An 11890-nucleotide genomic window follows, 5' to 3' on the forward strand; every position below is an offset into this window, starting at 1 on the left:
CCATGCCACGCTGGGGCACGGCTTAAAATGATCATGCTTTTCATTAAACAATGCAACTACAGGCCATCCAGCCCCTTCCCAGGTTGCACCCTCTGACCCCAAGCCCTTCTAAATATCCTCGCCCCACTCTGGACCCCAAACTGCCTGCGGCTCTGCACGCTGCCTTTCCCCAGAGCGGTACCGCAAGGGTTAAGCGAAGGCGCCGGGCGCGCTGATTGACAGCCCGGCCGGCGGCTGGGGCGAGCTGGCCAATCAGCGATAGCGGCCGCGGCCCACGTGGGAAAGCGGCCTCGCGATTGGCCAGTGCCTGCAGCGGCCGCCCGCGGAGAACGAGCCCACGTGCAGCTGCTGCTCGTTCATTGATCGTCCTCGTGGTGCAGGTGGCGGCGGGGCGGGGCGGGGCCGGGGCGGGCGGGGGCGTGGTCGGGGCGGGCAGGGGCGGGGCCCGACGGGTCAAAGGGCCCCGGGAGGAGGGGAGATGTGGAGGGGTGTTCGTTCAGGGCCTGAACTTGGTTGACCCTCCGCAGTTTCCTCCTTGCTGTCCTGGGCCTCCATCCTAAGGGAGGTGAGTAGGCAGGCGGGTCTCCTGGAGGACCCCAGCGTCCCCCCGGGCTGGAGAGGAGGCTGGAAGGCCGTTGAGGGGCAGAAGCGAAGCAAAGAAGGGGCTTAGTGCCGCAGGAGGGACTGGGGTGGAGAGAGGTCCCTTTCCTCCGGTCTGAAAAATTCTGCTAATTCACCTGGCCAACTCTTACTCATCCTTCAAAACCCCTTCCCAGTGATCTTCACCCATGCTTTAGGAAATTATCTCAAAACTAAGGCTGAATTTTACCGTCCTTCCCTGGGGTCCCCCAGCGGTGACAGCTCCTGGCAGGGAGTGTAAATATTGGCACCATCTCCCCTCTACCTCGTGGCATGATGTCCCTGGGTGGAGCCCACTATTAGTTGGGGCAGCCGGAGGCACTGGAGTTTGACAAATGAAGAGGGTATAGGGCATGCATTGGGGTGCTGGAAGTCGGGGAGGGGGCTGGGGATCCAGGACTGGGTCCTGGAGGGGAGGCGGGGAGTGGGGTGGGGTTGGCTCTGTCCCTGGCTGCCAGGCCTTCTGCCCTCTCTCCTTATTATTTTAGCATCCCTGGATAAAGTCCTTGGGCCTCCTGCCTGAAGATGACCTCTTGGGGCCATCTCAGCCCCCAGAAGCGCCCTCCAAGGATGAGGAGGGTCCCAGGAACTTTGGTGAGGAGGGCATTAATCCCTGTGGGTAGAGGGAAGAGCCTGGAAGCTGGGATGAAACCTCACTGTGCTGCTCCTGATGGAGGGACACGGGCAGGTGGCCAGGCCTTTTGGCCGGGGGCTCCAACCCATCATACCTACTGACAGGTGCGAAGGCACTTTCTTTTTAAATTAAACTTGCTTCTCATCACCCAGGTGATAAAACACATGACTGCATCATCCCTGGTTAACATTTTACAGGCGGAAGCCCCCCTCCTCCAGAGTCGACCCTTTTCAGTAGTTGAGGCCGGGGTGGGCAAACTTTCTCTCTCAAGGGCTCTCCAGAGAGTCCATATTTGAGACCTTAGGCCAGGAGGCAAATTGGAAGATACTCTGTGGGGACTTAAGTAATCAGAGAGAGCAAATTCCCTTCAGGTTTCAGGAGGTCCCAGCCCACCCCCTGGGGGGCTGATTGGAGATAAGGCCTGAGGGTGGGAGAACGGGAGGCTGGGGTTGTCTACAGTCTCCTGTGACCTTCCCAGGCTCCTTCTGAACTGAACTATCGCGGTGTCCTGGATCAGCTCCGGCAAGAGTTCCCCAGGTGAGGGCGACTCTCAGGGGCTGGAGGTCCCGCTGTGGCCCACAGAGGGAGGGAGAGCGTCCCCTCTGGTCTCTTGGGGGGCCCAGAAACCCCTGGCCCAGAAGACAGAACTAGGAATGAGGGAGCCCGAAGCAAAACGAAAACCACTGGTACCAATCCTGGCCTTCATTTTAAATTTTCGAGTTGTCCTTGTTTTAGTGTGAATTTACTTGCATTGATTATATGTTTAAAAACACTGCACTAAAATGGCATCTCTGACGCCGCCTTGGGGTGGCTCCTTGGGGGGGGGGGGCCCTGGCCAGGCGGGGGCGGGGCTGGTTCCGGGGAGGGGTCTTGAGGGCTCTGTGCGCTTTCCTTCCCCTCAGGTTCCCCCCTCACCTGACGGCGCAGGTGGAGAGCGTGTGCTCGGCGGTGAGCCACACCGGGCAGCCCTGGGCAGCCCCCAGACAGCCTGGAGGGGCTGTTGCCTTTGGCCTCGGGAGCCGGGTTTGGGGACACCTTCTCCTCCACTTGTTTCTGCTTCCTTTGGGCGAGCGAGGTCACCCGTGCAGGCCGGCTGCTTCAAGAGCGTTCTTCCTCATGAGTACTAACCTTGCTGCAAAAGTTAGAAATTCCGTATTTACAGGAAGCGTTTCTGTGGCTGACAGCTCATCGTTGAGGGATGGGTAACAGGAGTCCCTGCTTGTGAGGAGCGTAGGTGCTATGTGGTGCTGTCTTCTAGAACTTTCTGCAGTGATGGGAATGTTCTATAGCAACATTGCCCAATATGGCACCCACCGGCCACATGTGGCTATTGAGAACTTGTGAGGAACTGAATTTTTAACTTAATTAAATTTAAATAGCCACACCTGACTAGCGGCTAGCTCCATGGACAGGGCACCCCTAGGGGGAAGAGCGAGACGAGTAAGTAGAGAAACGGGATTCACAAAATGTAGACACTATAAAGAAGACAGACAATGGTGGGGTGGACATGAGTAAAGATTTTGCACTAAGATAGTCAGGAAAAGCTTCTTGGAAGAAGTGATATTCATGGGGAGATAGGGAAGATACGGAGGTTCTACCTTCCCTGAGAGAGCAAGGAAGGGCATTCCGGGCAGAGGGCACAGCCTGTGCAAAGGCCCTGGGGCAGGACTGGGCTTGGTGTGTTGGAGGAATGAGTGAGGAGGCCCTGTGGTTGTAGCAGAGGGAGGAGAGGAGGGAAGGGATGGGGGCGGGTGTGCAGTGGTTATGGGGAGTCTTTGAACTCCACATCGAGAATGAAATCCAAGGGCCTCCCTAATTAGCTTCCACTCTGTGTGGTAGGTAGTATCACCTTTGATGAGTGTAGTGACCAGAGAGGTCGAGCAGCTTGTCTGGGGCCACACAGTTGGGGAGAAGCATGCACAGCACTCGACTCCTCACTCTTGTCCACCTCTGTCGGCCACCTCCCACCACCTCCCAGTGTGATCCCTGCTGTTCTCTTGCAGCTCCAGAAGATCCGGCAGGGTCTCCAGGAGCATCACAAGCAGGTGAGTGAGTAACCAGGAGCTGGGGTATGGCTGCCCCTCCTTGAAAGGCAGGAAAATATAGGGAGAGAGGCCATGACAGGGCCAGGTGGTGGGGCCCCGTGGGGATGGGTGGGGAGGGCTTTTATCCGAAGGAGGTGGGAGCTCTGGAGGGCTGTGGGCAGAGGGGGGCAGGACCTGACCTGGGATTTCCCAGGGATCAGTGGATCCGGCCCCCCCCAAACACACACACACAAACACACACACCTTCCGGGTGTGTCTCCCACCCTCTTGGAGGCTCGTCCTTCCTGGCCCACTCCCGGTCCCTGCGTGGCTCACAGGAGGCCAGGGGCCTTTCCAGCACGTTGCAGGTCAGTTGCTTCTGCTACGAAGGGCCTGTTATGTGCCAGGCGCACCCGGGTTCCGGCCTTCCATGTGTCTGAGCGTTCTCGGGGGCCTGGATCACACGTGAGCGGGGGGGGGGGGGGCGCGGGGGGGGCAGGTCTGCACAGGGGGCCCAGGCTCCCAACACAGGGCGCCTTGCCCAAGCTGAAGCACGTCTTCCACTCCCGCCTGTCCTCCCGCCACCTGGCCCCTTTCTCCTGGGTGCTGGCAGGATTCTCTGCCTGTACCAGATGTGAGTGGCAGAAGGCCAGGGCCGTGTCTGCAACTCAGCAGGGCCCCGGGGTGGGCAGTGCGGGGAACCGGGAGAGACGGATCCAGAGTGAGGGGGGCCAGGAAGCAGCCAGAACACGGTTATTCATTCAACAGATATTTATCCATCACCTTCTTGCCCATGCTCTTGTAGGCGCCAGGGAAATTGGAGAGAAGGACACAGACAAACCTCTGCCCTCGGGGTGACGGGAGCTTGGTAAACAGAAGTGTCCGATGGTGAGGGCTGGGCAAGGTGCAGGGATGGATTAGAGCAGCCCGAGGGGACACGCGGGAAGGGGTGGGAGTGGCAAGGCTTGCTGAGAAGGTGACATTTGGGCAAACTCTTGAAGGAGATCAGAGAGGGAGTGCAGCTGTCTGGGATGGGAGGAACAGAGGGTACAGCCCATGCAAAGGTCCTGGGGCAAGACAGTGCCTGGTGTGTTGGAGGGACAGAGAGGAGACCCCTGTGGTTGGAGCAGTGAGGTGGGGAGGGCAAGGAGGGGACAGGGTAGGTCCTGTGGCATCTTGGGGGCCCTGGAGAGGACTTGGGCTGAAGTGGGAGCCCTGGAGGGCTGTGGGCAGAGGGAGGGGGAACCTGAGTCGTGCTCATGGGCGCCCTCTGGAGGAGAGGCTCTGGGCGCAGAGCAGGAGAACAGGACCATCTGGGTGAGGTGTGGTGGGGAGGACTGATCAGATTGTGGATTCAGGGGTGATCCCAACATAAGGATGTGAGGGGGTCTTGCCCAAGAGAGTTGCTGTTCAACCCACGAGCCTTGCTGGCCCTGGAGTCCTGCCAAGACTCCCCGCTGTCCTCTCCCCTCCGTCTGGGCTCCCGGTTTTCCCAGCCTCCCTGCTGTGCATTGAAAATCCCCCAGCGGCCGCCGCCTAGCCTGCGCTGCGCTCTCCCCAGGGAGGGCCAGCTAGCAGGCAGGAGGGAGCAGCGCTTTTCATGCTGAGTGCATTCAAGTGCCAGTAAATTGCGCATTAACGAGCCGGGCGAATTGGGGAAGGCTCCCCTGGGTCTGTGCTGCTGGGAGGCCCAGCTGGGAAACCCATCACCGGCTGCCGCAGGAGGTGTGGGCTCAGAGAGGGGGTCCCCGCTGCCCGGCCCCTCCCTCGCCATTCTGCCTGCCTGTCAATGGAAGCAGGTAAACACTGCCTGGCCCCTGTTCCTCCTGACTTGGGGAAATTGGCTTTGCTTCTCTGGGCCTCTGTTTTCCCATCTGCAAAATGGGAATGCCAGGAGCTCCTGGGAGCTAGGACTGGCCGCAGTTGGCACGGACGCTGCATTGCTTTATTCCTTCTTTCTTTGTGAATCAGGATGTTTTCCCAGGACTGGGGAGTTTGCCTTGGGCCAGAGCACTCTGGGGAGCTTCTTGGGGTCCACCACGGAGGGGCGTGCATCGATGAGGCCCAAGGGCGCTGCTTGGGGCGCGCAGACCAAAGACCAGACCTGGGCTGTCTTCTCTGGTGGCCACGGGACACGTGTGCCACCTTACAACAAGTGGCACGAGCCGTGTTTCAAGGGCTCAGCAGCCACGTGAAGCCAGCAGCTACTGCATTAGACAGGCAGGCCTAGAACATTCCTGCTGTCACTAAATATCGCTGCACACATGCATGTTCCCGTGGAGCTCCCCATCAGCCCCAGAAGCTGGGTCTCCCCATTCTGAATTTCTGGGGACACTGGCCAGGAGGCTCCCATCTCGCCGGGTCTGCCCTCAGCCTGGACGCCGGGCCCGCGCTAGGGACCCCTGTTCTTGGCGCCTGTGACATCCACGTTGGTGGCCACTGGCCCGACGTGGCTGTTGAGCACCTGAGTGGGACTGGAGAGATCGCATTTTTCACTGGACTTCGCTTTATATTTAATAGCCGTCTGTGGCTGGCTGTTGGTCTCGAGGACGGAGTATGTCTCCTAAAAGGACAGGCAGATGCCTGTTGGTCAGGTGGAAGAAGGGAACTTAGATCTCTCAGGCCCTTCCAGGCCCGTCGAAACTGTTCACTTCGATTTGGAATTGCTGGTAGTCACGTGCCGTGGTTTTTAAGTATAAAATAAAGGACCGTGACCCTCCCACGGGGGTCCCCTATTGTCCTGCTGCCCGCCCTCCTCCCTAAGAGGTGATCACTGGTTTCTGAGCATCCTCCCAACACTTAAGCAAATTCAGGTGTCCCCACACAGAGGAACGTAGCTACCCACGAATTTGCTTCTTGAGGCCGTTTTAAGCAGAGTGGTGTTGAGGCTTTAGTTTTCTTTCTTCCTTATTTTAATTTTTTTTAAGATTTTATTTATTTATTTGAGAGAGAACACGAGCAGAGGGGAGGGGCAGAAGGAGAGGGAGAAGCAGACTCCCCACTAAGCAGGGAGCCAGATGTGGGGCTCGATCCCAGGACCCTGAGATCATGACCTGAGCCGAAGGCAGATGCTTAACCAACTGAGCCCCCCAGGTGCCTTGTGGCTTTAGTTTTCAAACCTCCTAAGAAAAGCAACTGGGAGGGGAACCCAGATTGGACCCTGCTTTCTACCACTTGATGCTGATGATCAGCCTTCAGGGTTGGGCTGTGGAGTTCTGGGTACGAAGAACTTGCTTTACGCTCTGTGTATTGGGGGGGGGGGGGCTCTGCATTATCACGAATCCACCCCAAAACCTTCAAAGCAGGCTGTGTATCCCCATTTCACACGCTGGGAAGCCGGCTTGCAGGAGGAGGTCTGCACTCAGGCTGTCGGATGACAAAGGCTGAGCTGGGATGTGTCCTCTCCCCACCGCCCGCCCTCCCCGTCTAGGCAGAGAACTTCCTGCGGACCATGGAGACCTGGAGCCGACCGCTGGGCTTCCAGCCTGGGGAGGTGGGTGCCTGGGCCCTGGAGGAGGGAGGGGACCAGCTCAGAGCTGCCCCTCACACCCCTGGGCTTTGCAATACAGGCGAGCCTGGGCACCTCTGGGGAGCAGGCCGACCCGGACTCCTGGGGGCCGACCAGCCCGGAGGCTTCCCCGCACCCAGTGGCCGAGACCCCACAGCCCTCCAGGCTCCAGGGGCCACCCTTCGAAGACGTCCTGGCTGCAAGGTCCTCAGACTGGCTCCGGCAGCCCTCTGGAGCCGACGCCGCCCCCGTCTCCCAGCCGGACACGCAGCCCCCCTGGGACCCTGAGCCCCGGTTTTGGCAGGATGTTCTGACCGAGCAACTCTGGCAGATCTTCGCGGGGACCCACAAGAAGGACCAGCTGCGACGCAGGAGTGAGTCTCCCTGCAGGTGGGGGATGGGGGTGGCCTGGGGCTGTGTCTAGCGACAGCACCGTTGAATCCTGTTGTTCTACTGGCTCCCCGTCTGTTGTATCAGCGACGACGGAGCAGGCGCCAGGCCTGGTGAGTCACTCTGCGGCACCTGGAGGGGTGGGCCCCTCAGGTCGGGTTGTCCGGCTTCCTGTGGGGTCAGTCCACGGCTTCCACCCCGGCTTCCCTTAGAGGACTCAGGCCTGGGGACTTGGGGCTGTTGACGAGTTTGTCTACACTGCCTGGGCCTCCCCAAGGTTTTCTGGGTCTAAGACCGACCCTGGGCAGGTCCTTTGGTCTGACCTGATTGCCCCGATTCCTGTGGGCAGGAGAGCCAGGACCCAGGACCACACGACTTGGGACTGGAACCAAGCGAAAACACTTTGGGTAATCCCGGTGAGGGGGCGGGGGGGCAGGGAGCCTGCTCCCAGGAGCCCACACCTGCCACTCATCTCTCTCTTCTCCAACCAGTGCCCAGCCCACCTGCGCCCTCCCCCAGCTCCCCCGAGGGCTCCCGAGAAGGGAGCGCAGAGCCAGGCCTGGACGCAGAGGGGATGCTCTCCCCCCGTGTGGCCCAGGTGAGGCCCCATCCTCAGTGTCAGCCTCCATGAAGGCTGAGAGGGCTGGGGCAGAGGGAGCTGACATGGCTCTGCGTGATCTTGGTCCTACCGCAGGAACCTGCTGGGAGAGCCTATCCGTTCCTGAAGCCCATGTAAGTCTCTATGTTGTCCCTCTTGTCTGTACTTCTGTCCCTGTCAGAGAAGGGACTGGAGGTGCGGGTGTGTCTTCCCCTCCCCCACCACCCTGCTACTGTGCTCGATACCCAGAGCTGAGGGGACTGGGTAGTTACCATCAGGCTAGCATCACTGTCCCTCCCCACATAACTAGCTCTGGGTTCCAGGGATTTGGGGAAAGAACTCCCATGGAAAGGTGTTAGAGCTAGATACACACAGTCCCAGGCTTGTGGTCGGAGGCTGGGGGAGCCCAGAGGGGGACGAGAAGGCTTTCCTGGAGGGAAGGGGCATAATGGTTAGGATTTTGATGGATGAGTAGGAGTTTGCTAGGATGGGACAAAGCATTCCAGGTGGAGGAGAGTGATGTTTGGTTCTAGGAGAGGGAGAATACTGGAAAGGACGTGGGCAGCCCCTGGGGGGAAGCCCGTGTAGTAGGGAAACCAGGCCTGAGCGAGAACCCCCACATCTGAAGAAGAATGAAGCTCCTCAGGCTTGAGGGGGGCCCCCTGTGGGCAGAGAGGCTCCCAGGTAGGCCGGTGACCCCGAGGCCTCCCCTCCCAAGATGCTGGGACCCTGAGGACTTCGAGGACATGTGCAAGAGACCAGACGCCTTGCCGGGGCAATCCAAGAAGGCGGCCATCCCACACGGAGCAGAGAAGATGCGGACGCTAAAGCATGGGGAGCCAGTGCTGGCCACAGCCGTCAGCAGCTTCACGCGACATGCGTTCACCTGCGGCCGGGGCGGCGTCAAAGTGTGGAGCCTGGTGGGCCAGGGGCTAGAGGACCAGTATCCTGAGAGCCACCTGCGCGTACAGGTCGGGGAGGGGCTGGCCCTGGGGGCGGGGCTCTTGGGAGCAGAGCTCCCGCAGCAGAGGACATTCAGCTGCATCCACGCCCGCCCCAGACCCACCAGGCCTACCTGCGCACCTGCCTGCTGGCCCCGACCAGCACGACCCTGCTGACGGGCGGCCACAACCTGGCCAGCGTGAGCGTGTGGGACCTGACCGCGCCCTCCCTGCGTGTGAGCAACGAGCTGCCCTGTGCAGGCCTCACCTGCCAGGCCCTGGCCTTCGGCCCCGAGGACACCCTGGCCTTCGCTGGCTTCACGGACGGCACAGTCAGGATCTGGGACCTGCGGGACCAGAGCATTGTCAGGTGAGGCCTAGGGCTGGTGGGCTCATCCTGAAAGCCCCTTCCCACCGCAGGCCCTGAGCAGGGATCCAGCAGTCCCAAGGCTAAAAGCCCCTTGACTGCTTAAATTTGCATTTGAGAGTGTTGGGGGCCTGAGTTCAGATTCTGACTGGGTTTCTTCAAAGCCCAGTCATGGTACTTGTTGTCAGCCTCAGTTTCCCCATCTGTCACCTGGGTGTGATTGCGTAGGTGGTATTCCTGGGGCTTGGCTCAGAGTCTCAGCCCTGACCCCTTCCGCACACCCCTTCTGGTCAGGGACCTGCAGGGCCCCCCGAATGGAGCCAAGAGCATTGCTATCAAAGACCAGAACATCTGGACGGGGGGGCTGGACACCTGCCTGCGGTGCTGGGACCTGAGGACCCCCGGGGAGCCCCTGGAATACCAATTCGAGTCTCAGGTGTGTGGCCTGGGATGGGCCTTGGGCTAGAGAAGGAGGTGGATATTGCGGGGCGGGGGGGGAAGGGGGTAGTAGGACCCCACGTCTGATCGGTGCTGGCAGGAATAGGGTCATGAGAAATGTCCTCTCCCCCCACCCCCCCCCACCTGGCCCCGATAACATTGGACACTTACATACTCTGTATCGGGTGCCCATGCCCCATTTAGTCCCTTAAGGTAAAGAGGACCAACCCACTTTACAGATGAGCAGACTGAGGTCCAGAGGTGTGAGGTTGCTTGTCAGGGCCTCGAAGCCAGGAAGCTGGAAGGAGCTCAGCCCCCAGGGTGGGTCCCTGTGCCCCTGACCACCTCTCAGGCCGGGCTGGGACCTGACCGGCCTCTTCCTTGCTGCCCATTCCCCAGATAATGAGCCTGTCCCCCAGTCCCCAGGAGGATTGGGTTCTGGTGGGCACAGCCAATGGGCAACAGTGGCTGCAGCCCACCCGAGGGGGCCAGAAGCACATGGTGGGGTGTAAGGACAGCACCATCCTGGGTCTCAAGTTCTCTCCGCTCGGTGAGTGGCCAGGAGGGGGCGGGGGAGTCCCCTGTGGCCCCCAGCCTCCCACAGGGTCCTGTCCCACCCTTCCTGACCACCCCCCCCCATCGCCCTTCATCAGCAGAAATTCTCAGTGATGCTGTCCATGGGGGTATAAGGGAGGAGGGGGGCTACCTCTGTGCCCCAGGTCCCCAGGGGCCCTGCCCTCAGCTGCCAGATTTCCCACCACCCAGTCTCCTTCTCCCCATCCCAGGCCAGTGGTGGGTGAGCGTTGGGATGGACGACCTGGTCAGCATCTACGGCATGCCCGCGGGGACCATGGTGTTCCAGGTACCACTGCGGGCCAGGCGCAGGGCGGGGCGGGGGGGCAGCGCTCGGCTCCGGGTGCTGAGTGCAGGGGTCCTGAGAGGGACCAGGCTTGAACTGACGGGCAGAGGGAAGGGGTAGGGGTGGGTGAGCCCCCTCAGCTCATACTGGCCTTCCACCTTCCAACAGGTACCTGAGACCTCCTCCATCCTGTGCTGTGATGTGTCCCCCAACAACCGCCTGATCATCACCGGGTCCAAGGACCACGCCTCGGTGTACCAGATCACCTACTGAGGGGCTTGGCATGGTCATCCTGACTCAGGATCATTTTTTGTTTTTGGTTTTTTTTTTGTTCTTTTCCTCAAGGTGGAGGCTTTGTGGTGGAGGGGTGTGGTGGGTGGGCCGGGTTTCCTTCCCATTGCACATGTAGTAAAGCAATTGGAAAAAAGCAGAGTGAATCTGTCCTTTTCTGTCCCCCGCCTGTCTTGTAGAAGTTTGGAAGGACTTTGACCACCTGGGTCTCCCAGCCTCGAGTCCACAAGCACTGAGAATCTCCTCAAAGCCACTGACCCCCTGTTGGGAGTGGGGGTGGATATGGACCCCTTCCTCCTGTTCCCTCATCTCCCAGAGAGGGGGTTTCCCATCCAGGGATGGGTTCCCCCACCCTTCCCAAGACACCCTGGTGCATCTCACCTGAGGATGAACCCAACCCCCAGGGGGGCACATGGCAACATCTGTGGACATTAGTGGACATCATGACTTTGGGGGGGTATGCCTGGCATCAAGCGAGTGGGGGCCAGGGATGCCACTCGGCCCTCCACTGCCCAGGACGCCCCCACAGAGAGTGACGGGTCCCAGTGTCAGCAGTGCCGGGCAGGGAGAGGGTAGTCGACAGCAATCGCCCGTTGGCTGGCTTCTCATCCACCCTCTTCGTGCCTGGGGGCTCTCACGACAGCTTTGCTCACCCTGTCCCTCCAGGATAAGCGTCCCAGAAGGTGCCGACGTGTCTGCTTTCCTTACCCAAAGAATTATCCTCGCCCCAAAAAGTGCCTCCAAAACTCCAGCTGGGTCTGACTTGTTTTCCCCGAGGGGCCCGGCCATCTCCGTCCAGGAGATTCCCAGCAGCACCCCGGCTCCACCCCCAGTCCCTCCACAGCTGCCCACGGGAGCTTCCAGAACGTCGACCTGATTATACGGCCCCGCCCCAGGCTGGCCCCCCCACCCCCAGGCTGACTCCCCTCCCACCCTGCCCCCAGGCTGGCCCCGCCCCTGTCTGGCCCCGCCCCCGGGCTGGCCCACCTCCCGTAGGCTCTCTCTGCTTCAGCCTGGGCTGGAGGCCTTGTTCTCCCTGGAGCTGAGGAGGAGCAGAGGAGGAGTACCCTGCCCGCCTGGTTTCCACCTGGCCTCGCTCCTCACCTCCAAGCCTTTGCACATGCTGTTCCCTCTGTACCCACACAGTCTTGCATCACACACCCACACACACACCCACGAAATGGCTGTTTCTCCTTGTCGG

General features: G+C 60.3%; 1 protein-coding gene across 1 annotated transcript; it reads left to right on the forward strand.

Moving 5' to 3' along the window:
- The first annotated feature begins 475 nt into the window (after positions 1-475).
- TLE6 (TLE family member 6, subcortical maternal complex member) lies at positions 476-10786 on the forward strand. Its single transcript, XM_081831275.1, is given in 17 exon segments — positions 476-565; positions 1128-1233; positions 1752-1810; positions 2176-2221; positions 3277-3318; positions 6728-6790; positions 6867-7232; positions 7234-7308; positions 7545-7602; positions 7687-7793; positions 7890-7927; positions 8512-8764; positions 8854-9104; positions 9396-9537; positions 9939-10089; positions 10325-10401; positions 10567-10786. Coding segments are annotated over 16 exon segments (1857 nt in total). The 5' UTR covers positions 476-565; positions 1128-1209; the 3' UTR covers positions 10672-10786.
- The last annotated feature ends 1104 nt before the right edge of the window (positions 10787-11890 follow it).

The sequence above is a fragment of the Leptonychotes weddellii genome, chromosome 1 (genome assembly GCF_054177405.1).
Source record: "Leptonychotes weddellii isolate Sample4059 chromosome 1, ASM5417740v2, whole genome shotgun sequence".
Lineage (NCBI taxonomy): Eukaryota > Metazoa > Chordata > Mammalia > Carnivora > Phocidae > Leptonychotes > Leptonychotes weddellii.